Below are 27,051 nucleotides of genomic sequence, written 5' to 3' on the forward strand. Positions count from 1 at the left end.
ATCCAGTCTCCTCACTTCTCTTCATACCAACCCCTCAATGCTGAGTTCAGGCGGCCGCCATCTCTCACTTCATCACTGGCATGCTCTTAGGACCAGTACTTGCTCCCAGCTTAAGCCCATTGCCATTGAGTCGATTCCAACTCCTAGCGACCCTATAGGGCAGAGTAGAACTGCCCCATAGGGTTTCCAATGCTGTAATCTTTACAGAAGCAGACTGCCACACCTTTCTCCAGCCAAGTGCCTAGTGGGTTTGAACCATCGGCATTTTTCTGTTAACATCAGAGCACTGTAACCACTGCACCACAAGGGCTCCTGCTCCCAGGCTTACTGTCCTGAAATATGTACAATGAGCTTTCTAAAGTGCATATCAAATCACATCACACCCCGGGTTATAGCTTTTGAATATACCCCCCCCCCCCCCACTGTTGACAGGATAAAGCTCAGACTTCCTAGTATGGAATACAAGGCCATTCATGATCAAACCCCTGCAATTTCTCCAGCTCAACATAATCCCTGCTATTTCATCCACTGAGAGTAACTCGTAATTACCTCTGATGAGTCCCTTGTTTTATTTCATTCTAACCTTCCTTCTCATGGACCACACTCACTGTGGAAATTACAGATGTGGTTCCAGTTCAAAGCCATTGGCAGGACTGAGCTCTCTGGCACTCCTCCATCTGCTGTCTATTAGCCCTCCTGGTCTCATTTTGTTATTCTCTTTGCACCAGAAAAAACAAACAGATGCCTCTCCCACAGTCTCTGTCTTCCCCCAAATGTCAAGGGGGTTCACTCTAAGATATTCCCCCTTCACAGATGGCCCCCTGAGACCCTGAGGCAGTCCTCCCTCCACAGTGGCGATTACATCTCCCCGGCTCCAGTCTCATCACTGTCCTGCAGTTTCTGGCTGTTTCTTCCTGATAAACCACCTCAGGCCACCCCTGCTCTGGTGACGATCTCTCCAGGTCCCAGTTCTTTCGCTTCACAGGAGGCTGGTTTTAAGAGGTCCCTGTGTTGGCTTCCTCCCCCAGCTTCTGTGACCTTCAGTGTGGGACACCTTCAAGTATTTCAGCTAGCGGAGTGACCCTCTGCAGAATTCCTGCTCCCTCCCTCTCCAGTGGCTACATGACAGACTCAGGTGTGATTGGGGGCTTTTTACCACCCTCCCTATAATCTGCACCTGCCTCTCTCCCCAAGCCACCCTGGTAAACATACAAAAAAAACCCCACGGCCGGCAAGTTGATTCTGACCCACAGCCACCCTGCAGGACACAGTAGAACTGCTCCATAGGGTTTCCAAGCCTAGAGTCTTTACAGAAGCAGACTGCCACATCTTTCTGCCATGGAGCGGCTGGTGGGTTTGAACTGCCAACCTTTCAGTTAGTAGCCCAGTGCTTTAACCACTGTGCTACCAGGGCTCCCAGGAAAAGTACAATCTAAATGGAAACAGTGCACTTACAATGTAAACACACCATCCCTTCCAACAAGACTATTATTAGCTCCTCCTAAATGTAAATTTGGGGATTGCCACAGGATGACTGTCTAGGTTAGAATGTTACTTAGTTTTCAGCATTCAGCTCTCCTGGATGAATTTATGCCAAGTTGCTTTGAGGAAGCAAACTAATTTATCCCCGTCACTGGGTGAACCACTTCCAGCTGCTTCTAAACTCCCTTCCGTTGTGTCGAGGGATGGCACAGGCCTGTTGACCCCGGTGCTGCCCAATACTGTGGCCACTAGCCACATGTGGCTACTGAACGCTTGGAGTGTGGCAGTCTAAACTGAGATATTCTGTAAGCATTACATACCTCCATACTGTGAAGATTTAGTATATAAAAAAGTAAAATATCTTAATTTCACACTGATTACATGTTCAAATGAGATTTTGGATATGTTGGGTTAAATAATAAATATCATTAAAGTTAATATCACATGTTTCATTTTTACTTTCTTAAATGTGGCTACTAGAAGACTTAAAATTACATACGGCCCCTTCTCGTTATTCGCAGTAGATGCATCCTATAAAGTCACCACAAACACTGAACTAGTGAATCCCGAGCCACCGCTTCCAGGGGCAATATGGGGTTAAGCTCCTCTGAGTCTCTGGTCACAGTTTTGTCCACTGATTAACATATAACCTTACTTTAGGTGTTTCTGTTTAAAGACATTTTTTATATTGCTGATTCATTTACATTGAACTTGGAGCCCATTGCACTATAGCTCATATCTGAACAATTTTATCTAATCTACATGGTTTCTTTGTAAGGCACAGCACAGTCTTCTTGAGCTTAGGAACACTAGACCGCACTTCGGAACTACACACATGGTCCACTTTAAACAGTGAAAATCAAAAAAGCACAAAAACAGGAAAGATTAAGTAACACTAAATTGATCATGAAAAGGACATTTGTTTACAGTCTGAGAGCTTAAACCTCAGCTGGGAACATGACTCACAATTTTTGTTGTTCTGTGCATGTCTGTGAATGACCATGAAAGTACTGCGAATATTGGTTTTGGGGTTATAAACAAAATATAGTGAGTAGGCAAAGTCACAAATATGACATCTGCAAAAAATGAGGATTGACTGCATGTCACTTGCATTGTATTTCCGTTGGACAGCTGGACTAGACCTTGACTTAGGGTGAGGTCACAAGTACATCTTAACACCCCTTCCAAAGCTTGTAGTATGTACCCGCCTTTCCTGCTCTGACAACGCCTAAGTCAGTAGTTAGAAGTCTTGGCAATAAATCCCAAATTCCTCTTCACATTGTCCATAGACAGCAATGGGGCAAGTATGCAAACCGAGTCCCTGGGGCACCAGAAATACCAGAGTCCTGATAGTGCTGAGAGTTAATGGAGCTTTCTTTTTCCCCTTCTCACACTTCATTTGAAGAGGTAGACAAGGATAAGACATCCCTGGGTTCCTCGTAGATGAAGACCATGCAACATCCACATTTATTCACAAACGCTATCTCATGACAATAAACAGCAATACTAAAAAAGCAAACCCAGTTGGTTGTTATCCATTCATCACTGAGAACTTGGTCCTCCCTTTGGAGGACTAAACATACTGTATCTTAGTGTTGTTAAGACTTAAAGGATATTCATGCTGCACTTGGGCTAGCTCCCAGTGACTGAGTACTAACAGCCATTAATTTGGTGGTGCACTGGTTAAAAGTGATTGACTGCTAACCAAAAGGCATTTTGCAGCCACCAGCAGCTCCATGGGAGAAAGATGTGGCAGTCTGCTTCTGCAGAGATTTACAGCCTTGGAAACCCTATGGGGTCACTAAGTCTGAACTGCCTCACTGGCAGTGGGTTTGGGTTAATCTGGTAGTGTTTTCAAGCCTAGCATCAACGGAAATCCTTCTGTTAAACACAGCAGTTCGCTGTGCTGATTACCTGTTATTGATTCGAGAGAATTTGCTTGAATTTCTCATTTATAAAACATTTGTTAAAGAGACATAACTCTCAGGAAGACATGGGTTTGCCCCATGATAATAGCTGATTATCTTTCATGAGAGAATTTAAATCAGAACCTAAGTGATGAACTGAGTGTAGGTAAAGTCAGATGGAAGTACGCAGTTCACGAAGCTACGGTTATGGCTTTAATCTCTGGTTAACGTCACAAGAAGAGAGGATTCTGTTTCCAAGTTGCCCTGATTTCACAGGATCTTTTAATTACTAGGCTTTGGAGGCCCTTCCCCCCTGGAGGCTGAAAGCGTAAACACCTCTGCACTGAAGGGCAGCAGCTCCGGGGCTTTCTTCCCTTCCTGGCTCCATTTTGATCTGGGTCTACCTCATACTCCTGGACATGATTTCACTGCAAGAACCCTGACTCCTCAAACAAACTAAGCAGTTATGACCTATTTTTAAAAAAATTTAATAGATTCTTTAGAGCATCTTGAGATTTACAGAAAAGCTGAGCAGAAACTACAGTGAGTTCCTACATTCCTTCTCTCCCTTGAGTCACAGTGTCCCTTGTGTTAACCCCTCGCACTGGTGTGGTACATTTGATACAATTCGTATGGATACATTATTACTAACCGAAGTACAGAGTTTACATTAGAGTTCACTCTGTGTTGTACGGTCCTATGGGTTCTGACAAGTGCAAAATGCCATATGTTTGTGTCATACACCATTTCACATTTATCACACAGAATAATTCTACCACCCTAGAAATGTCCTGTGCTCCACCTGTTTACCCTGCCCCCTCCGCCCCCCCCCCCCACGCCCCACTGACCCCCTGGCAACCACTGATCTTCTCACATCTCTATAGTTTTGCCTTTTCCAGAATGTGGGAGAGTTGAAATCATACAGAGTGTATGTAGCCTTCTCAGCCTGGCTTCTTAGCGATGTGCATTTAAGGACCCCCCACATCTTTTTGTAGCTTGATAGCTCATTTCTTTTAATCACTGAGTAATATTCTGTTGTATACATGTACCATAGTCTATTTATCCATTCATCTACTAGAGGACGTCTTGATTGCTTCCAATTTCTGGCAATTATGAATAAAGTTGCTAGAAATGTTTGTGCGCAGGTTTTTTTTTTTTGTGGTAGGATGTTTTCTACTTACTTGGGTGCATAAATTAGGAGCATGATTGCTGGGTACGGTGAGCTTATGTTTAGCTTTGTAAGAAACAGCCCAACTATCTTCCGGAATGGCTGTACCATTTTACACTCCCACCAGCAATAAGAGCCCTGGTGGTGCAGTGGTTAAGTGCTCAGTTAGTGGACAAAGGTGTGGCAATCTGCTTCTGTAAATATTAAGCCTATTGACTTCAAGTCAATTTCAACTCATAAAAACCCTATAGGACAGAGAAGAACTGCCCCATAGGGTTTCCAAGGAGCGGCTGGTGGATCCAAATGGCTGACCTTTCGGTTAGCAGCCCAAGGTTTAACCACTGCACGACCAGGGTTCCTTGAAACCCTATGGGGCAGTTCTACTGTGCCCTCTAGGTCATGATGAGTTGGAATTGACTCGACAGCAACGGATTTTTTTTTTTTTTTAACCATTAACGGGGGGCCTGTTGCTGCACATCCCACCAGCATTTAGTGTTTTGTGTTTTGGATTGTAGCCATTCTAATAGGTGTGAAGTAGTATCTCATTGTTATTTTAATTTACAATACCCTTTTTTTTTTTTAATATACATATAGGAAACCCTGGTGGCCTAGTAGTTAAGTGCTATGGCTGCTAACCAAGAAGTCGGCAGTTCAAATCTGCCAGGTGCTCCTTGGAAACTCTTATGGGGCAGTTCTACTCTGTCCTATAGGGTCGCTATGAGTCGGAATCGACTCGACGGCAGTGGTTTTGGTTTAATATACATATAAGGAGTGCTGTTGGTGCAGTGGTTAAAGCGCTCGGCTGCTAACCGAAAGGCTGGCTGTTCCAACCCACCAGCCTCTCTGTGGGAGAAAGATGTGGCAGTCGGCTTCTGCAAAGTTCAACTCTGTCATCGTGAGTCGGAATAGATTTGTCGGCAACGGGTGTGGTTTTGGTTTTAATGACATACAATACTGATCCAGAGAGTTTATAAGCTGTGTGGCCTTAGGTGACTTGTCCTTCTTGAGCTTATGAAACCCATCTCTGAGTTTTCATGACGATTAAATGGGCTCCACTGGAGTGTTTATGCAGAACCAGCACTCAGTGAGATTTCAGTCGGGCTCCCAGGTCTGTGCGTTTAGACATTCCCCCAGCATCTCCCTAAATGCGGAGTGTCCTGATTTGACAGCAGTGCCAGGTAGAGTAATGCCCGTGAGGTCCACGTGCGTGAATGGACTATATTCACGAACAATTGGTCTCCTCAGGTTGAACCCATCCATACGTATAGAATATTTATATACTGGGGAATAATCACTGCTGGGAAAAAGATGTACACAAAGCACTCTCTGTCCTCAAGCTGCCCAAAAATTAGTGGGAGAGAATTATGTAAACAAAGAATTGTAATACAATGCCATTGATATTACCCATGGCCAACCATATTGGGGCAAAATAGAACTGCCCCATAGGGTTTCGAAGGAGTGGCTGGTGGATGCAAACTGCGGACCTTTTGGTTAGCAGCCATAGCTCTCAACCACTGCGCCACCAGTGCTCTGCCATTGGTATTAATATCCGGGTCCAGGAGGAGGAAGGATTTCTCAAGTGGAAACAAAGGACTAAAGCATTCCAGCAGAGCCTGCAGGGATCCAGGACTGAGGTTTGAGTTGGGTGGGGTACAGGGTGCCTGGGTAGGGTACCACAGGAGGTGGAGCTGATACATCAGGCTGAGGGTAGCCTGCATTGCACGCTAATGGGTTTGGGCTTCATCCTTAGGACTCTGGGGAGCCCTGAGGGTTTTTATTTTTCCTGGCAGTAAAGTACGCTGATCAGGTTTGTATACTAGAAACAAAACACTGATATGTGATGAGGGACTGTATTGGATGGATTGCTTGGGAAGAGAGGGCAGAATCCAAACAGAGGCTAATTTAGTGATTAGCTTTCAAGAAAAATATACAAAATGTAAAAAAAAAAAAAAAACTGTACTGAGGGGTCCTTTATTCATAGAGGGTAGGTCCCGAGAGTCTTAACACCTTAGTTTAACGTCCTCTGTAAACATGTGTGCTGTGATGGACAGCTGTGACCCCCACTACGGGAGGCGTGGCTGCAGGGAGGGCAGGGGCTGGGCTTTAGGGTTAGAAGCTCTGGTCTGGATTTTGGCAGCAACAGGGCTGGAACAGCACCTTTCCAGGGCTGGTGTGTGTGTGGGGTGGGGGGTGGGGGGGCGGGGGGCAGAGTCCCTTCTAACCGGGAAGGTACTGTAAGATGAGGGAGGGGAAACTCCTGAATTAATACCCGGTGTGTGTAGGGGGGAGTGGCAGAGTCCCTTCTAACTGGGAAGGTGCTGTAAGACAAAGGAGGACAAAGTCCTGAATTAACACCTGGAACTCCTTTTTCTTCCATAGAAACAACGTTATACATGGTGGTCAGGCTACAAGGCTGGCCTCATGAATGAGCAGCACACCTGAAATCCAGCCCATCTGCAACTTTACTGTATCACTGACTAACAACTAGCAAGCCAGACTTCTGGAACATGACCTGTTTGTTAAGTGGGGACTGGTTACCTGTGGTTAGGGGTTTATAGTCAGGCTAACTCATCAGATCTAAATTCCAGACTGTCCTGAGAATTCCAGGTGCAACTACAAATACCACCCAGGATACTGCCTTGAAAACATTTCTATTTAAAAATAAGTCACAATTTTTTTTATTAGAATAGAACTTTATTCATGGCATCAAGATTTTTAAAAATGATTTTATACTTTAAAGTATGCAATAAATTTTGATACATTAATCTTTATATTTACCATATCTGAAGTTTTTTAAAAACAATGTCAAATGGCTTATAATCAAATAGAATTGTCTTATCTTGGTATTTATATGGAATAATTTCAACATTATAAATAAAAATATTAAAACAAATGCCATTTAAATTTGCGTTAGGATGAATGCATTTGAAACACAATTTTGTCTTTGTTAAAATTTTTCATTACAGAGAAAATGTTGGCTAAAATTATATGCTTACAATCTCTAGAAAAGTATGACATCCTTGCTGTATGAAAATGACCCTACTGCCTCTCCAGAAGTAGAATGCCTTTAACCATACTTTTCTACCTGGGATGAGGGGCTGTGTTGCCCCATCAGGTTCCTCCTGGACCATCAGTCCACACCTGGGAGAAGGGGAGGATGGTCTGTGGCTGGAGCTGGTGGGAGTGAGTCTGGCTCATGAACAAACACCATGCCCTGAGTCACAGGACCATCCAAATGACTGTCAGCCAGATGAAAAGAAAGCTTTACGTTTCACTGAGCACTGGTATCTGCTATGATGTTTCACAGAATTGATATTTAATAATGACGCAGTAGAATCTTATTTTAACAAGAATATTTTCACATTCACTTATAAATAATGAGGACATTTCCAAGCATTGGCCCACATTAATATTATTTACTGACGCGGGGGAATGAATTCTGATGGTAAGACCTTTATATAGATACCAAAACCAAAACCAAACTCATTGCTGTCGACTTGATTCCGACTGACAGCGACCCTACAGGACAGAGTAGAACTGCCCTATAGGGTTTCCAAGTTGAGGCTGGTAGATTTGAACTGCAGACCTTTTGGTTAGCAGCCGAGCTCTTACCCACCGTGCCTTCAGGGCTCCATATATAGATAATATGTGTATATGTAAAAAACAAACAAACAAAAAAAATATGTAGATATGTGTATATTCAATATCAGATGTGTTCCTACTTCCTTGTCTATTAGAAGCCATTGTATTTTTAAACGAAGAGGTTCTTCTTCAGGATTGTATTTGGTGTGCACCCCTGATCTGTCTAAATCCAGTGGTCAGCACAAAGCATCTTCTGGTTGTAGAGGATTTTACAGCTAACAAAGCCTTTTCCAAACCTCTTCTCTCTGGAATTTACAACAATCTTGCCTAAGAATGAGGGTAGGCATGACTGTTCTTATTTGACAGATGAAGAACAGGAGCCCAGAGAGGTTAAGTAGGTTGAGTTCACACAGTTGGTTAAGTGATAAAAGTAGGACTACACCTGGTGGTTTTGCCCGACTGCTGGCTAACACAGGTGCCGACACACAGTGCATCTTCATCTGTGAGCTGTTTTTCCCAAACCAAGCGGACGCTGTGGTGTTTGAAGGTGGTTTTGCTACTGTTTCCAAAATTGGGATCCTTGCTGACAGGTACCTATCGCATTGTACCTCAGTAAGCTTAAACCAACAGGCAGGGTACTTTTTACAACTCTCATAGAACACACATATTTAAGAAGATTCATAACATGTATTTTTAAAATATATTTCTAAATTACCAAGATACTATATTGGGAAATAGGTTTAATTTTTTTCAAGAGCATTCTCTATTCATATAATTATTTCAATATAGGTAAGAAACTAGGAATAAATACAGTCTTGGCACAGTTTACCTTTGCAGGTGCATTGGAACCTACAACACTTCCCCTTTTGCCTTATTCTGCTCACTCCCACTTGTGACTGTTTACAAATTCACATACACATTTGCAGTTCCTGGGGAATGGAGACCGAGCTGCTTTTCTGAAGCTGAGGCCTCTTACTCCAGGGGCCTAACCCAGTGCCACTTCTTACTCCAGGGGCCTAGCCCAGTGCCACCTCTTACTCCAAGGGCCTAGCCCAGTGCCACTTCTTCCTCCACGGGCCTAGCCCAGTGCTGCCTCTTACTCCAGGGGCCTAACCAAGTGCCACTTCTTACTCCAGGGGCCTAGCCCAGTGCCACCTCTTACTCCGGGGGTCTAGCCCAGTGCCATGCACACAGCAAGCATTCAGCACACGTTTGTTGAATGTGCACATACGGTTTTTCTGTACATTGGTTTGGCTGAAGTTGGATTCTACCTGTAGCATTTTGCTAAAGAGTTTTGGATTTGTAACAAAACTTCACTTTCATAGTAAACAGTATTTTTAAAAAGCATAAGAAACATGGTAATAAATTTAATACAAATTATGCGTTATAACTACTCTTTGGCTATTTTTTAACAATTTTTTTTTTTTTTTTTACTAAAGTGAAGTACTAAAAATATAAAAAAGCAACTAGAGAAATTGGCTTAGTCTGTAAACATAGTAAACCCTGTAAACATGTATTTACTACGTAACTGTGCGAGCGTAAAGAATGACTAGTAAAGGTGAGCTCTGTCCTTCAAAGCTCACTTAGAAACACTGCTTTGTGGAGCTTTCGTTTAGTGCTTGAAGAAGGAGTTCTTCTCACTACACAAACAGGAACAAGTGATAACTGTGTCACTGAGCCACAGGATACACAGGCAAGAGGAAGGCTTTAACACTTGTCACTCATTGCAGTTTTGAATTTGCTTCACGTATCTTATGAATCACTGTTGAGTAAAACTACATATTAACAAAAGTTAAATACTTTTAAAATGAAGTAAACAGTTTTCTGCAGTTGAGTCAGTTGACTAAAAGTACAGGTAACACACTTTACATGGTTTCTCCTAAAATCTGGGCAGAAGGTGCGTTAGGCATGTCAATGTAATAATAAATAGCTGAAAGCAGCACTAAATAGATTGCTGTTTACTCAATAGTAAATTATTTTTTCTCCAAATTTCAGTTTTTCTTCTCAAGAAGTATGAAACTTTTCACACATAACACTTATCACAAATATTTCACAGTTAGAATTTCAGTAGTTAAAGAAAGAACTGCCTGGCAAATGCTGTCAAAGAGGTAAATGTTGAGAACAAAACTCACTACTTCGGGGACACAGGACTTGTGTACCCTGCCTGGTGGACTCTAAGAGTGAAACAGCCGTGTCAATGTACTGCGGTGTTTCAAAGTGACTGAAATAATGGTTATGTTGTCACACAGTGCCTCCTAATGCTTGTATATCACTTTCTCAAGTATCTGGGAAGAGTCAACGGCCAAGTTTTTAGTAGTTCCCTGGAAAATTTAAGTTGAGATTTTGCTTACAAAAATTGTGGCAATAAAACATCATAGATCGTTAACGCGTATCTAATCAACCCCATCAAAACCCTGAGTGTTCTCAATTGCCATCTGAAGTTTATCCCATAATTCTTCAAATGATTCATATGGTGGCAAGTCCAAGCGATTGAAGCTGAAAGAACAGAGAGGAACTGGTTATGAGAGACACTGACAAGGCGCCTATCACCATGGCAAACACAGTGATGCCGGTATTTGTCATTAGGCCACATTTCGGCACTAACAGACACTTTATCAACAGGGGTAGAAGTGAGATACAAAACTGGGCTCAGGGCGTGGACTCTCTCCATGACTCCCTGGTGGAGACTTCCCACCCCCTCCTCAATATCCAATGACTGGTTCCTCTGCCATTTTAACCTCCAGAAGCGAATGCTCCAGCCCTTCTTGGGGCGGCCCCACCCTCATGCCATGAAGGCAACATATGGTCAACAGTTTAGATGGGCCTCTCCAACATTTGGCTACCTGGACGTCAAGACCAGGTCTACCTGATAAAGAAAGGTCTGTTCCTGGGTTAGTGCCGCTGACGACTCCTCACCCACAGCTGCCAATAACATATTACAGACAGACCAGAACTTCTCCCCGCTCTTCCGCGCCTGGACTACCTGTTAGCACTTGCTTACCAGGTATGAGCTCTTGGCAGCTTGTCAGGGGTACCCCACTGTTCAACTGTAAAACACTGTGGTCCGTTTGAACCTAAAAGAAAGAAGAGTTTCTCTGGTTTCATATACTTTATGCAGGAATCCCTAGGCATTTCAAAACTTACTTTTTTCAAATGCAGAACTTACATACATAGGAAGCTAATTTGGTTCTTTAAACTCAAAAGAAATAAAGCCTGTCCTGTGTCCGCTGGCTTCATTGTCCAGCCTCAATGAAGAGACACTTTCCGTTGGCCCATTTTAACCACTGTATCACTCTGCCCTAGGGCGGCATGTCTGATGCTGCTGCTTTTTTCTCTAAATTTTATTTAGTTTGTTGTTGAGAATACACATAGCAAAACATGCACCAATTCAACAGTTTCTACAAGTACCATTTAGTGACACTGATAACATTCTTTGGGTTGTACAGCCATTCTCACTTCCTTTTGAGTTGTTCCTCCCTCATTAACATAAACTCACTGCCCCCTAAGGTCCCTATCTTTCGAGTTGCTGTTGTCAATTTGATGCCATATAGATAGTCCTTAAAAGAGCACAATGCTCAAGGCAGACATTTTTTACTAGTTAAGCTAAACTATTGTTCCATTTTAAGATGACTTCAGGGGATATTTTTGGTTTAAGGTTTAAAGATTTTCTCAGGGCAATAGTTTCAGAGGTTCATCCGCCCCCCATGGCTCCAGAAAGTCTAGGGTCTATAAGAATTTGGAATTCTGTTCTGCATTTTTTCCCTCTGATAAGGATTCCTCTGTAGGATCTTTGATCAAAATGTTCAACAATGGTAGCTGGGCACCACCCAGATCTTCTGGTCTCATGGCAAAGGAGGCAGTTGTTCATGGAGGCAATCAGCCACACATTCCATATCCTCCTCCTATTCCTGGCTCTCCTTCTTCCTCTGTTGCCCCAGGTGAACAGAGACCAATTATTGAGCCTTGGATGGCCGCTTGTCAGCTTGTAAGACCCCAGGCACTGTGCAGTGAACTTGGAGGTAGACAAGAAGTACTAAACACGTATTAGGCCAATTAACTGGGATGTCCCATGAGACTGTGACCCTAAACCTCCAACCATGGAACCAACTATATTCCCATATTCTGCTCCCCTCACAGGTACACAGAGGAAATTTGTATTTTCTTTTTTCAGTAGGACTGAAAATAGCTTTACTTTTGTCTGCTTATATAAATAATACAGTAGTCCCTGGGTGGTGCAAACAGTTAAGTGCTTGACTACTAGCCAAAAGGTTGGTGGTTCTAATCCACTCAGAGGCATCTTGGAAGGCCTGGTGATCTGCTTTCAAAAGGTCACAGCCTTGAGAATCCTATGGTGCAGTTCTAGTCTGCACATGTGGGTTGCCAGGAGTTGGAACTGACTGGACAGCAACTAACAACAATATATAAATAATATGTGTTTACTGTAAAAAATTAAAGCGATACAGAAAAATATAGTGAAGGATGTGAAAATCACCTCAGACCCCACCATCTTGGTACATGGCTCTAACTTCTGGGTGGACATCCTATCATGAACCTTTGTGTGCATGTGCTCATGTTATACACACATGCTACTTTTTTTCTCATATTATGGATATTTTTAAAAACTATCTTTTTTTGGCAGGGTTTTCACTTAGCTCTTCCGTCTCCAATTCTCAATATACCCCAACCAGCCAGGTCACCAATGTTAATAATCCAATATATAACCTTCCATACTTTTCTCCATGTCTTATAATCATATCCAAATGTATGTGTGTGTGTATAATTGCCAGATGCAGCACAAATATACTCAATATTCTCAGAATTAAAGTTTCTTTCACAGAGGATAACTCTTCACACATCATTCATCACCATTATGCTCACTGTTAAAATCGCAGGACTTTTGTCATCGTTTGGTTTCTATCATATGGAATCAGTATTATATATTTTTTTCTGCCTTTTGATTCACTAACTTGAACAATCCATCATAAAAATCCCTCAAGTCAACTGACATAAACTTAACATTCGGATCACTGGCCATGTAATACTGCATTGTCATATTAACAACATCTACTTCATTTTGTAAATACACAAGAATCTGAACTTATATTCTAACACAAACAACTTGGGCTTTGTGTGGGGAGTATTTTTGCCCAATTCCAAACAGTTCATGAAATCCAGTGTGGATGGGTACAGACCTGGACTACATAAAAGAGGGAAACCCACTGCCGTTGAGTTGATTCCGACTCATAGCGACCCTATAGGACAGAGTAGAACTACTCCACAGGACTTTCAAGGAGCAGCTGATGGATTCGAACTGCAGACCTTTTAGTTAGCAGCGGAGCTCTTAACCAGTGCACCAAGAAGGAAGTGCAGCTAGAGATGGACAAGGATGTTAGTTTGTCCCGCCTTGATTTTCAGGTGAAGCCACTAAAAGACAAAGGCTAAGAGATGGAATCAGGCAAGGAGGGAGGGTATCGGCTAGCAGCAAAGCTCCTGCCTCGGTCTTCCCGCTGGGAGTGGTTACTTAAGTGGAGAAGTGGCAGCTGCCTGACACGTTCGCAAACGAGTATAAATAAAGCTTAACAAGGAGACCAGGCTTGCCAAGGAGATGGAGACCACTAGGAATGCTTTCAGACAGTATAGCTCTCTTCCTTTTTTTCATTTACTTATTATTTTTATTTAGTTGTTGTTGAGAATATACACAGCAAAAAACACACCAACTCAACAGTTTCTACATGTACCATTTAGTGACACTGATTACATTCTTTGAGCGGCATGACATTCTCGCCCTCCTTTTTTGACTTGTTCTTCTCCATAACTTTACTGCCCCCTGAGGTTCCTATCTAACCTTTCAAGTTGTTGTTATCAGTTTGATCCCATATAGATTTTAAAAGGGCATAATGCTCAAGGCAGAAATTTTTTACTGTTAAGCTAAATTATTGTTTGGTTTTGAGAAGACTTCAGAGGATATTTTTGGCTTAAGGTTTAAAGATTCATTCAGGGCAATAGTTTCAGGGGTTCATCCAACCTTTATGCCTCCAAGAAGTCTGGAGTCCATGACAATTTGAAATTCTGTTCTGCATTTTCTCCCTTTTGATCAGGGTTCTTCTATGGAATCTTTGATCACAATGTTCAGTAATGGTAACCGGCCACCATTCAGTTCTTCTGATCCCATGGCAAAAGAGGCAGTTGTTCATGAAGGCGATTAGCCATACATGCCATTTCCTCCTCCTATTCCTGACTCTCCTTCTTCCTCTGTTGCTCCAGGTGAATAGAAAACAAGTGTTGAGCCTTAGATGGCTGCTCGCAAGCTTTTAAGACCTGAGGCGCTATGCAACGAACTAGGAGGTGGAATAGATGCACTAAACAAGACATTAGGCCAATTAACTGGGATGTCCCAGGAAAAGGTCAGCTCAGCAGCTACTAGGCAGCCGTCCCTGACCTGTACTTCCCAGGACAATGCTGTTCTTACTTGTTGCTCTAAGTAAGGGTCCAACCTTAGCTAGCCCTTTTCAAAACAATATGTTCTTATTGGTATCTTTAAAAAGTAAATGTCACTCCAACAAACAGACCGTTAACCAAAATAAGAAAAGTTACTGTGATCTACATCAAACACAGTACTTTTTTTTTTTTTTTTACAATACACACCTCTAGCGTTTTTTTTTAGCGTTATGATGTAAATCAACAGGGAAATAGTTTGAAAGGATATACAGAATTTCGCTTTACAGAAAACTGCATTGATGTGAACTATTCTGAATAGACAGAGACACCTGCAGTATTACCCCTGTCCCACCTTTCTGCGATAGGCTGAGGAGATTCCCCACCCCTCCCCCTGCCAAAGAAAAATTTGCATCAAGTAAGTTTTGGGAACTTTGCATTTTACTTTTTTTGTAGAACAAAAAAAACAAACAAAAAATTTTTTTTGTTTTACTAAGTCCCAACAAAATCTATTTAACTTTGCTTAGTCCGCCATCTTCTATTCTACTAGAAAACTCTTGGTTTTTTGTTGTACGCTCACCCTGAGCTAGACCCAGTAGAGGTCATGCTTGTCTGCAATGGAAGGAAGAGTGGAATAGAATCTAAAGTTCAAGAATAGAAATAACTCAAGACACTACATGTTTCCAGTTTCCCTCTTCACCATCTGATTAAACAGTTGCTTTTGAGTCAGTTCTGACTCAAGGTGATCCCCTGCATGTCAGTGTAGAACTGTGCTCCGTGGGGTTTTCAGTGGCTGATTTTTCAGAAGTAGATCACCAGGCCTTTCTTCTGAGGTGCCTCTACATGAATTCAGCCCCCAGCCTTTTGGTTAGCAGCCAATTGTGTTAACCATGGGCACCACTCAGACTTCTCACTACCTGATTAGAAAGTATAACTGCATTTTGGCCTACTTCTGTGTATCTGGAAACCCTGGTGGCATAGTAGTTAAGAGCTATGGCTGGTAACCACAAGGTCAGCAGTTCGAATTCACCAGGCGCTCCTTGGAAACCCTATGGGACAGTTCTGCTCTGTCCTGAAGGGTCACTATGAGTCAGAATTGACTCAGACTTGACGGCAACAGGTTTGGTTTTGTTCTTGTACCTAATTACATCGTTAAAAAAATCTTAATTTCTCTTTTTTTTAAAGCTAAATGTTTATATAAATGAAAGAAGCTTGAAGAACAATCAGCTGTAAAAAAATGCAGCTGGCATCCCTCCATTTTCACATGATCTGCGGAAACTTCTTACCACATAGTTCAGCAAATCCATTCAAAGGTACACGGGATGTGCCAGTGACAAACTGAAGTAATCTTATTCTTTTTTCTGAATCCATCATTAAAACAGCCTGAATGAGATAAAAATAGCATTTAGGAACAGTCTATCACTGGAAAAAGGTAATAGAGTTATCCTGAGAAATATGCTATCAGAATATCATTACAGATTAATTCTTAATTGTTAAATCTGCATGCTTCTTTAGTTAAACTTGTGTTTATGGGTGGTTTGCTTATTTCTTGGTTGAAACTTTATTTCTAGGCTAAAAGAAAACTCTTTAGATTGGGATTAAAGCATAAGAAAGTGACAAAAATTTCCTTCCCAGATGTGACTCATGGCTTTTTAAAAATCATACTTACTGATATTATTGAGTGGCATACAAATTTCTTTATAAAACAGAAAATCACATTTAAAGGGGCCAGGCAGGTGTCCCAGAGAATACATTCTTGGTTATTATCACAGCTCTCTGAAGAGGCTTCCCTTTATTAAGGAACTAAGCACCTACCTCATTCTATTATTGCCACTGACTTTATTCTGAGCCTTTTACTTACTAATCTATAATTATGCATGGAGTATGGTACCATACCCCGAAGGTATCCATATCAGTCTATGCATTAATACAAAATCAAAGATGATTTTTACAGGGTTTTGTGTTTTTCAGTTTTATCTATCTGTAACCTATTAGCACGGACAACCCAGAGCTGACTGTAAATATGATTGGACCTATCAGAGCTGACTGTAAATATGACTGGACCTATCAGAGAGTAATTTATGAAACAGAAGCCTTTAATTACCTTCCAGAACCACTGTATGACCTGATGGCCTGCACTGTAGTTGTTCTTGTACCTGGTGTGTTCTCGCCAGTCATTCACATCCACATCTGCCAATCCACACATGAGAAGCTACATAAACAAGAAATGCCAAACTGTGAACAAGAAAAACAGTGGGTATAAAGTTCCTGGTTTAAAATAAAAATAATATTTTCTTACCTCTAGTTCATTTTCATCAAAAATTTTGATGAGATCCTGTGGTATTAGTTCAAAAAACCCCTAGAAGAAAAATGCATTGAAAAACCTGGTTAGCATGGTCCACAGACATTCCTATCCTTCAGCTACTGGGTGCTATGGGAGGAATTCCATGTCCACGTAGATTTCCACCACAGGCTTAAGTCAACCAAGACCTCGGTGCGGCAAGAACATGCGCCCCAGTGGAGAGGGACCACTTCCTCCTTCAGGCCCGTCCCTCTGCCCGTGCCTGGTCTACCCCTCCCTAAACCTCCTTCTCTTAATTAATTAGCTCGCTCCTCATGCACTGAAATTTGTTCATGTCACATCCGCCTTAAAAAACAAACAAGAAAGCAAAGGTCCTACTCTCCTTCCCCTCATAGCCAAGGTTGGGGTGACAGCATTACACACTTACTGAATCCATCTGTTCACCTTCCATTTATACTCTACCCCACAGCAATCCGACTCTAGGCCTCTACTGCCTGAAACTGTTCTGGAAAAGTCAAAGACAGTTTGTGGCTAAGTTTAATAAACACTTTCTGGTTCCTTATCTGACATCTCTCCAGTATGATACTGTTGGAAACACCTGTCTTTAGAACTCAGTCTTGAAACATACCTTTCTCTCCTGGTTTTTCTCTCCCATCTCTGCCTGCCTTTGTTCACCTCCTCTCAATTTTCCTTTTTGGTGTTCCGAGTCTCCCCATGTGGAGCTCCTTCACTGCTCCCCCGTCTTGATAATTTATCTAGTTCGTAGCTTCACTACACGATGCAGGTGGCTCCAAGTCCAAGCTGCCACCCACAGCCCTTTGGTTTACACTACCCACTGCTACTGCTCTGCCTTCCGGACTACCACCCAGGGCTCCCTTCCCATCACCATCCTGACCGCTGGACCTGTGTCTTTTTGCCCAGCACAGCACCAGGCACACAGTCAGTGCCCAATACTAAATAAATGGAAGAGTGTGTGATAAATATGTACGTCAGCTTATGAAATGAGTGCCCTGAAAACACCTAAACGTCTACCAACTGGGAAAGTTTAAATAAATTATAGATTTATACTGTGAATAAAATGCTGCCACAAACTATATATCTTAACATATAAAGACTGCCAAGAAATATTTTGTGAGGGAAGAAAGCAAGTCATAAGACATGCATAATGTGATCCCATTTAGAAAAAGAAACAGTGTATTATAATGTCCCTCTAGCACTCTTCTTTCTTTGCTCTCCTGAGGTTACTTAAGGTGACAGAAGTGGGACTGAGAAGGAGTGAGGGGGGGTTGAGAGAAGGGAAGGAGGACTGTCAGTGTTTATTGTACTAAAACCCTGAATGGCTGGATTTTAACAGTGAACATCTATTTACATAATATTTTGTTAACATAAAAATGTAATTAAAAATAGTTTAAAAAAGCCATCTACTAACTTTTCTCAGATGTGATGAGGCCCAATATTTGAAACTTACAGCAAGTACTTTGAAATTATAGAAGAGCAAACAAAAGAAAACTAATACCTCTTTAAAAGCAGCCATTTGCTTCTGTATTCGGTTTACAAATCGCCATTGTATTACAAGACTAGAAGGAAACAAAACATTTCATTCTTTTTCACATCAACCAGGAAAAAAATGTAGGGTATATTAATTTCAATTAGAAACAAAAAATAAAAACTAGCTAAGCACGAGGCAAAACTGAATACGAGTGGGTAATACAGCATTGTTACAAGAAGAGAAGAACATTCAGAGTCTGGCCATGGGGGAAGAGAAAGAAGGTAAGAAGAGCCTTCCTGAGAAGAAGCACAAAATTTATGTATAAAATACAGTAAAATACTTAATAATAAAATACTTACTAAATATATTCCTTTTTGTTCTTATTGGTGACAACTATTTCTGATCCACCATTTTTCAACTCATGTTGATGTGTCTAAAAGTAAACACGGTATCTTGATACGTTATTTCAGTGAAAAAAAAAATACACATTTTATAGTTATACCAGAAACCTGGTGTTTTAAGTTAAATTTATTCAAATTTAAAAGCTAAGAAAACTGAAAATATTAGCTTTACTAAATAAGTATTGAATGAGTCAGATGTCAAAGAAAGCACAAATTCTTGCTGAGAGACAACTTTTGTTACCGGAAAGTACATGTAGAAAATAGCACACAGAGAAGAGCTGAGTATACGCATTATTTAACATCTACACTTATGTCACATCTGTTTTACAAGTTGTATCATTTTAATTGATCAATATTTACAAACCTGTCCAAAAAGTTCTTCATCTATGATAAACCTGAGGTCCAGTTCTGTTGGGTCATTTTCAAGAATCCATCTTAGTGAATTGTAATATTCACTATCCTAGTTGGAAAAAATTGCACATTGAAAATTTGTATGTATAAACAGGACACCTGAACTTGCAAAAAAAGTATACTCAGGATCTGAGTAAATGAATGATGAAAGGGCCAGCTGGACATCTTTTTACACACACACAACACACACACAAAATACAACACACAAACACACACAAAACATACACAATCACACAACACAACACACACACACAACACAAACACACATACAATACACACATAACACACACACAACGCACACACACACACAACACACACACATCTCAAAAGGAGCTGGATGACTAGTAACTGTTAGAGCCAAAACCAGTAACTGTCAGAGCCAAAACCAGTAACTGTCAGAGCAAGGACGCATAAATCAACAGAGTAGTGCCAGCTTAGAACTTCTGAAATCTCTATGTGGAAGCAGTGGAGGGCGGACTTTAGGACCCAATTAAAGAGCTACACAAAGCAGTTTTCAGGTAAGTCCTAACTTCCACGGATATCCAGGAGCACCTAGCACCTTTCTCATGCGGCCTACGAGAAGGTGCATGAAATGTGTAAGTAGCTATGGGGGTTGTTATATATACCTGTCCCAAGTTAAAGAACAACCTCAAATTAAATACAGAACCTGAATTAACCAACTCAAATGACCATGCAATCTTACAACCTACAAAGAATTACACTGTTTGCCCTGATAATGTGTAACAAGAGAGGTATAAAGAGTGTACTTGGACCAAGGACAAGGTCTTGAGGGCCATGTGTACACCACTGTAGGAGGCTTTGCAGTACAGGTGACAATAAGCCTATGAGGGATTGATCCTAGGGTTTATTTTTCTTTGTAGCAGCCTAACATCAAGTCCTTGTCTTTGGGTGCCACTGTGAAAGCACACAGCATTTATCATAAAAGATCACAATTCAAATGTTGATGCAGGAGAATACATGAAAATGGTGTGTAGAATGCTGACGTATTTAGGGGCAGTTTACTTGTATCTGCAACTTACTTTGAAATGGATCAAAAAAATAAGATGGATTCATGGATAGATGGACAGATATGTGATACGACAAAAACAAAAAACAAACCCCACAGCTGTCGAGGTGATTCCGACTCATAACGACCCCGAGGACAGAGTAGAACTGCCCCCACAGGGTTTCCCAGGAGCTCCTGGTGGATTCAAACTGCCAACCTTTTGGTTAGCAGCTGAGCTCTTAACTACTGTACCAACAGGGCTCACTAAATCAAAAACTGAACCAAGCCCACTGCCATTGAGTTGATTCTGACTCAGCGGCTCTACAGGACTGAGTAGAACTGCCCCACAGGGTTTTCAAGGCCATAAATCTTTACAGAAGCAGACTGCCACATCATTCTTCAGTGGAGCAGGCTGGTGGGTTCACACTGCCGACCTTCCGGTTAGCAGCCGAGTGCTTTACCCACTGCGCCACCAGGGCTCCTTTGTGATAAGACAAGTATAGAATAATGCTAACTGTGGAATCTGGGTGGTGAGTATACAGGTGTCCACTGTAAAATCAACTCAACCTTATTATATACTGGAAAATTTTCATAGTAAAATGGTCATTTGCATTTTGGAAGATTATAATTTATTAATTTCTATATCATTAAAAGCGAATCCTTCAAAATCTTCACCTTCCTGTTAAATTAAACTTCCTCTATATTATAAGTGAAAACGACATACCACTGATTCCATATCATGGAGTGTTATTGGTTTTTGTAGCATCATCTTGTAAAATGGCCGGATTAAAAAACCTTGTAAAAATCAAATATATTTAAAATGATCACCACGTGAAAATAATCAGATAATTACATTTTTAAGAAGTTTCATGCCTAATACTAACCATCCAACAGCTTGCCATGATAGACTGCCATTCCAGCCACCCGGCCTATGAACTTGAAGTAAGAGAGGTGGTCTTCATTACACAGTCCAGAGTTTGGATTTATCTGTAGGGTATAGTTATCCCTGCAAAGAAAACCACACTTAAATACTCCTCTCTACATTTCATATAAACATTTTAATATGACAAATAATTGTAAATTATCTCCCGCTTTTTAGAATTGTTCACCTCTACTGGAACCACATTCGTTGTTGTTGGGTACCATCGAGTCATTGCTGACTCCTAACGACCTCACGTGGCAGAGTAGAACTGCCCCATATGGTTTTCTTGGAACAGTCATTTCTGAAACATTAGTTATCGTCTCCCTGTTCTGGCATCCTGTAATATAAATTTTCCCTGTATCATGCGACTCTCCTACTTTCAGAACGGTGAGATACTTTTCTGTACATGGTCGCGGTAAAGGTACTTACGTGGCAGAGTATTCAAACAACCCATAATAAGGGTTAAACATCTCCTTTGAGATCAGGAAGAACCATTCCCTGGCGACTCCTCCGTAATCCAACCCCTTTTCACCATCAAACTCAATCCACAGTCTGGCCTTGAGGAAGTCTGCTCTCTTAACAGCCATGATTCTTCTGTAAGAGTCCTCCAGAACAGTTGCCCGGCGAAGTTTCATTTCAAATTTGTTTGGAATGTCATTCTGAAAACCCAGAGAAAAGGGATGTGTTTTAAATCAGTTCAACATGATGATAAATTTATCTGTCATGGAAGTTACAAAATTGACTGTACTCTATTTACCCTGTACCCATGCCTCTGTGTCTTTAAGTAAAGCCCTTGGGGAAAAATGTAACTAAGTATGTTGTCCTAAATGTTTTCTCTGTGGTTTGAAAGAATTCACGCATCTTCTCTAATAACTTAATACAGACTTCCGATTTTTACGTCTGAAGAAGCTACTGACGGTGATGATAATGCTTGCGTGAAGGAATTTAACAGAGTCCTTTCCGTGTCGGTTTCTAGTGAAGATCATTCTGTGACCTGTAGTCTAGCCATTGGCTGCTTCCTGTCACTTGCCTGCAGGGTCAGGGTTTTTCCTCCATTTTACCCCTTCTTGGAGTCTACCCTGCCCACTCATTCATAAGGACTAACGTTTACAGTGCCAGGTACCATTCCAAGCATTCTGAGTGGATTAACCCATTTACTCATCATAGCAACACTATGAGGTAGATATTATTATTGTTCCCATTTTATGGATGAAGAAACTGAGGAAGACAGAAGTTCAGTTAGCCTTAGCTCCTGAATCTCTGCTCTGAACTAATGAGTCACATCGCCTCACTAACCTTTCACACCTCCTTTGCTCATGTGACAAATGGAGATCACCATGAGTTACTGTAAACTTTATACAAATGTACCCAAATATTTTATTCCTGAGTGTTCTGCGTGCAACTTTCAAGTGGAAATAAGAAAAAACACGCTATCAACGTTCTGTCTTAAAAAAAAAAAAGGCTTAGCTTTAAGGAAAAAAAATCAATTTTACTCTCAATATAATCAGAGAACGGTGGAAAACACTACAAAAAATACAAGCAATTTCCTTTTCTGCTTATGATAATGCTTATAATAATGGTAAGCTCAGAGAAAATCGATTTGAGACTGGACACCAGGCAGCACAGTGGAGATAACTGCTCAACAAACATCTACAAAGACCTGCTCGGGGCAGGCCCCAGGCTAGGTAGGCACCACAGTGGGGACACGGCTGTCCCTCAGGGAGTCTCTCATCTGGTGTGCATGTGAGCGTGAGAAACAAGTATAAAAAATATATATAGATGTCACTAATGCTGAGACTTAAATGAGTGGAGAACCTGCTAATACCAGAGGTACAAGCAGGGTCCTGTGGGGGCGTAAAAGATCTGGATTTTAGCTGCAAGCGAGGCAGTCAAGGAGGCTTCTGGGTAGACGCCTTTTGACAGCAGGGAAGGAGGGCGGACTCGGGAACAGGCTAAAAGAACAGGATGCATGAGCTGTGCCATATTTCTGGTAGCTAGAGGACACAGAAGGAGGAGGGGAGGGTAAAGAAAAGGGAGGGATTCCAGTGAAAGAAGACGTGGTGGCGGGGTGGCGGCGAGGAGTCTGGGGCCAGATTGTAGACAAGTGGGAAGGACAGACTGGAAAGAAGAGAGCTTCTGAGCCGGGAGTAACGTGATCAGACTGTTGTCGTTTCAGAAGCTGACGGGGTAGACATACACAGAGCGGTTTTACAGAGGACAGACGAGAGGCACTCTGGTAGTGAGTGAGGTTAATGGAAGCAAGAGAAGCCACAGGAGAAACCGGAACGCCTGAACTGAAGTAGAAGGTAAATTTCCACAGCAATTTTGACAGAAATTATTCTTTAAGATGACTTAAAAAAGTTGCTGACACTTTAGGACTCTATTAGAACAGTAAAAAACTAAAACTATCTTATGTGTGTTAAAATTTAAGATGAAAAACTCAGCAGCTCTGCAGGAGAGACCTGGTGATCTGCTTCCGTAAAGATTACAGTCTAGAAAACCCTATGGGGCAGTTTTACTCGGTTGCACGGGGTTGTATGAGTTGAAATCAACTCAAAGGCACCTGACAACAGCAACAGGGTGAAAAATCTCAGGTAGCCAACCCACCATCTTGAACGGCTGGAAAAGCAGGCTTAGAACACACAAGCATGTGTAACCCAATATCGCCACCTAGTGGCAATATTCCTAAACTGCAGGGAAAGGGAAGAATGAGCAAATTAAAAAGGCATTTTTTTGTTTTTTAAAAAAGTGGTCATCACCAAGGAGATGGAATAGATGGGCAGATGATAAATTTAGGTCCAAGCATACTGAATCTGTGGTGATGGAAAAAGATGTAATGACAACACATAAGGAGACATAACAAGAGCACTGTTCCAATCACAACTCTATTTTTAAATTACACGTGGATATACGTGAAGTCGCAGAGCATGACTGTCACTGGAAGACAGTAAAGTAGGAAAGGAACCCACAGCCTGGCTGGATGATAATCTCCTGAGCTGCTCCTGCCAGTTCTACCAAGTCCAAGTCTCATATGCCCCATCATGACACACCAAGTTAAAGGGCTTTAAAGCCAACTTTTTTTTTCTGTATCTTGAAAAATAAGGGAAAACATAAAATAACTATGGTCTCTAATGACATATAACAGCTACTTGAAAAATAAGCAACCTTTCTCTATAGGAAACTACTCACTTAAAGTTGTTAAAAATACAGAATACATTTCCTATTAGTTTTTAAAACGCACTCCCAGTACTTCCAGCCTATGAAATGACGGCTCCCAAGCACGTACTATAAGTATCACTAACCTGCTTCTTCAGCTTTCTTCGGAAGAACTCATATTTTCGTTTGTAATCCCTGGAGTAGGGCACTGCCTTTAGTTGAAGGTTTTGGAAAAATAAAGACGGTTTAGGTGTTTTTATTCTGGATGGAAAAATTTTTAAAGTTCCCCTCCGGTTATCTTATGAACATAAGTTAAAGGCATTAAAAGAGAATACTGGAAAGAAAAGTTTAATTGGAGAGAAACAAAAACAAAACTTAAAAAATTTTAATTCTTCTGTTTAACATCAAATTATATTCAGGAATTTCTATGGCTGTAATTTTAATCATGCAATATTCTTGAAATGCAACATGCCAGAAACAGAAAATTTCTTCCAAGTAGAGAAATATTAGAAATGAAAATTTCCACTTCTAAAGAGACTTTCAAAGTGATTTCTCCATTAAGGGAACAATTTGAAAAATGTACTTTTTCCTTGAACTCTGAGGAGCTGCCTTTTTTATTCATTATTTTGAAGATATTTCAAGATACTCAAGAGTAAACTGAAAAAAAAAATGCATCTTCAATTTTACTTATTTTTCTGATTTAGAAAACAATTAAAACCTGAAAAACTATGGAAAAAGTAGGTATACTCATCATAAAAAAAATAATGATTTTCATATAATTAGAGTCAGCAGTAGTACAGTCACTATACACATCATAATATTCACATGTAACATACAAATATTGCTGTGTCTCCTATACTTAGAATTCACAGTGATTACAACCAAAATGTTCAAGGTGCGACTGTGGAGTGACAGAGCGCCATTGACTTCTTCTCCCTGACACTCTCCTGGCTCATCTCTGATCTGCTGAAAATGGTCAACACTCTCCTTTAGACAATGTCAGGTACCGGCCTGAGCTCAGCAGCTCAGCCTTAGCATCTTCACTATCTGGTCCACCAGTCTCCCTAGGCCATTGCACAGGGTGAGAACAACAACTTCAGCTGATACGGCCTTTCCAAATAACCAAGGCGTGGATTGGGGCCAGTAGGGAGAGGGAAGAATCACAAATGTGACCATTCACCGTTGAAGCGCCAGGTGAGGGGACAGTTCTATAATAGCACAGTGAAATAAAGAAACTTACTGGTCCAGTTATTGCTACATTCTGCAACCGAGGGTCTTCCCACTGTGTTCTTTTCATATCTGAAAGGAAAAATAAGATGTTCTTTTTCATGCACAAAATTCAGTATTACGAAAATATAATGTAATTAAAAATCACACTGCACGTACTGTGATTTATGTAGAAGATTCTTCCATCTGTGTGAGTTCTCTCTTCCCATCCTGGCTATAATGAAGAATGTATTTCGATTATAGATGTATGGGTAGAAAAGTGGCAGTGGTTTTACAGTTAATTTAATTTGCATGTTATCTTCTTAGTAGAAGGCACCAACATTTTAATAATAATAATATTAATTATGGTTGTTAAAGAAGCACTATTTCTAACTACAAAATGTTTGAGACAGCCAGCTTCGATTGGAGGCAGTTCTGTGAACTTACAGGTAACGGCCCCAGGTCATTAGAAGGATCAAGTGATGTCTTTCCTCTCAGATGAGGTGGAATTTTCAATCTTGGATCTTCCTTTTTTGGTAGAGTGAATAAAGAAAACAGTACACACACACACAAAATAAGTTTTAAAATAATGAAAGTCAACCTAACTGTTACCATGCTTTCTATTATCAATGGATATTTAAAACACTTTCTTTTAAAAGTCCATTTATACTCCATGTGCTTGATCTGTGAAATAAAATCTGTCCTAAAATCCATCATTCTCAGGCTACAGTTATTAGAAGGAATGATAAAGACCAGCTCTCAGGGGGGCGTCAGTAGTAACTCGTCGTCTGTTTCACAGGAACCATTCAGAGCACTCTGCTCCACTCCAGGGATTGTGTCACTTTGCAGGGCTTTTCTCTAAATAAAAACTGGTGAAAGGGTAGGACCTTAACTGGACCATATGTTATTTTTGAGTCCCTGAACATGCTTATTTGGCACATATCTGTTGAGATGCTGATTTATTAATATATATCAAAGGTACAAAGGTGAGCCCCCCTGGAAGTTATTAAAGTTAATTCAGGTTGCTGAAAAAGAGAAGACAATTCAATTTATTTGGATTAATTTATATATATTATTATTTATATTATTTTATTTAACTCAACTATATTTTAAATTACTTTCGGTTAAAGTATTAGTATTTTTAATAATTCATTACTTAACTAATAATTAAAATCTATTCACCTGCTGCTGATTTTCAATAACTTTTCTATTAGTACTAAGCTAATCACTAAATAATTTCAAGACTTATCTTAAAATAAAAATACTTGTTCTACCTAGCTTCACAGGATCATTTTTGATATGAAGTGAGATATGAATTAAAAAATGCTTCGGAAACTATGAAGCTTCAAATAAATGTAAGGGGCTATTCCTAACTCTCTTTATGCATAATGAGCAGTGAGATAAAAACTGGAAACAGGGACTAAATGTATCTTCACAACAATCCAGAACAATATTAAAAACAGGCATAAACATCTTCTGAAAAAGTCACGTTAGTAAGCATTCAATGATCTCTTCAAATGCACACCAGGAAACACAGGTTATACTGAGGAACACTTGGAGATCATAAAGAGCTCTACATAAGAG

General features: G+C 40.8%; 1 protein-coding gene across 3 annotated transcripts in view; it reads right to left on the reverse strand.

The window, feature by feature from the left end:
- Positions 1 to 7,371: 7,371 nt before the first annotated feature.
- NEDD4 (NEDD4 E3 ubiquitin protein ligase) overlaps positions 7,372 to 27,051 on the reverse strand; it is a 124,088-nt gene continuing 104,408 nt past the window's right edge. For 2 of the 3 annotated variants that reach the window (XM_049905257.1, XM_049905256.1), the window contains exons 15-29: positions 25,915 to 25,995; positions 25,648 to 25,702; positions 25,502 to 25,560; positions 24,408 to 24,473; positions 21,535 to 21,764; positions 21,068 to 21,189; positions 20,908 to 20,978; positions 19,131 to 19,226; positions 18,725 to 18,798; positions 18,393 to 18,453; positions 16,874 to 16,933; positions 16,679 to 16,786; positions 15,861 to 15,957; positions 11,141 to 11,213; positions 7,376 to 10,635 (exon numbers count right to left, since the gene is read on the reverse strand). In XM_049905257.1, coding sequence (XP_049761214.1) covers positions 10,533 to 10,635; positions 11,141 to 11,213; positions 15,861 to 15,957; positions 16,679 to 16,786; positions 16,874 to 16,933; positions 18,393 to 18,453; positions 18,725 to 18,798; positions 19,131 to 19,226; positions 20,908 to 20,978; positions 21,068 to 21,189; positions 21,535 to 21,764; positions 24,408 to 24,473; positions 25,502 to 25,560; positions 25,648 to 25,702; positions 25,915 to 25,995 — 1,356 coding nt within the window. In that variant the 3' untranslated portion in view covers positions 7,376 to 10,532. Of the gene's footprint in view, positions 10,636 to 11,140; positions 11,214 to 15,860; positions 15,958 to 16,678; positions 16,787 to 16,873; positions 16,934 to 18,392; positions 18,454 to 18,724; positions 18,799 to 19,130; positions 19,227 to 20,907; positions 20,979 to 21,067; positions 21,190 to 21,534; positions 21,765 to 24,407; positions 24,474 to 25,501; positions 25,561 to 25,647; positions 25,703 to 25,914; positions 25,996 to 27,051 lie in introns of all 3 variants that reach the window. The other variant, XM_049905258.1, reaches the window with a different exon arrangement.

Source organism: Elephas maximus, chromosome 13 (genome assembly GCF_024166365.1).
Source record: "Elephas maximus indicus isolate mEleMax1 chromosome 13, mEleMax1 primary haplotype, whole genome shotgun sequence".
Taxonomy (NCBI): domain Eukaryota; kingdom Metazoa; phylum Chordata; class Mammalia; order Proboscidea; family Elephantidae; genus Elephas; species Elephas maximus.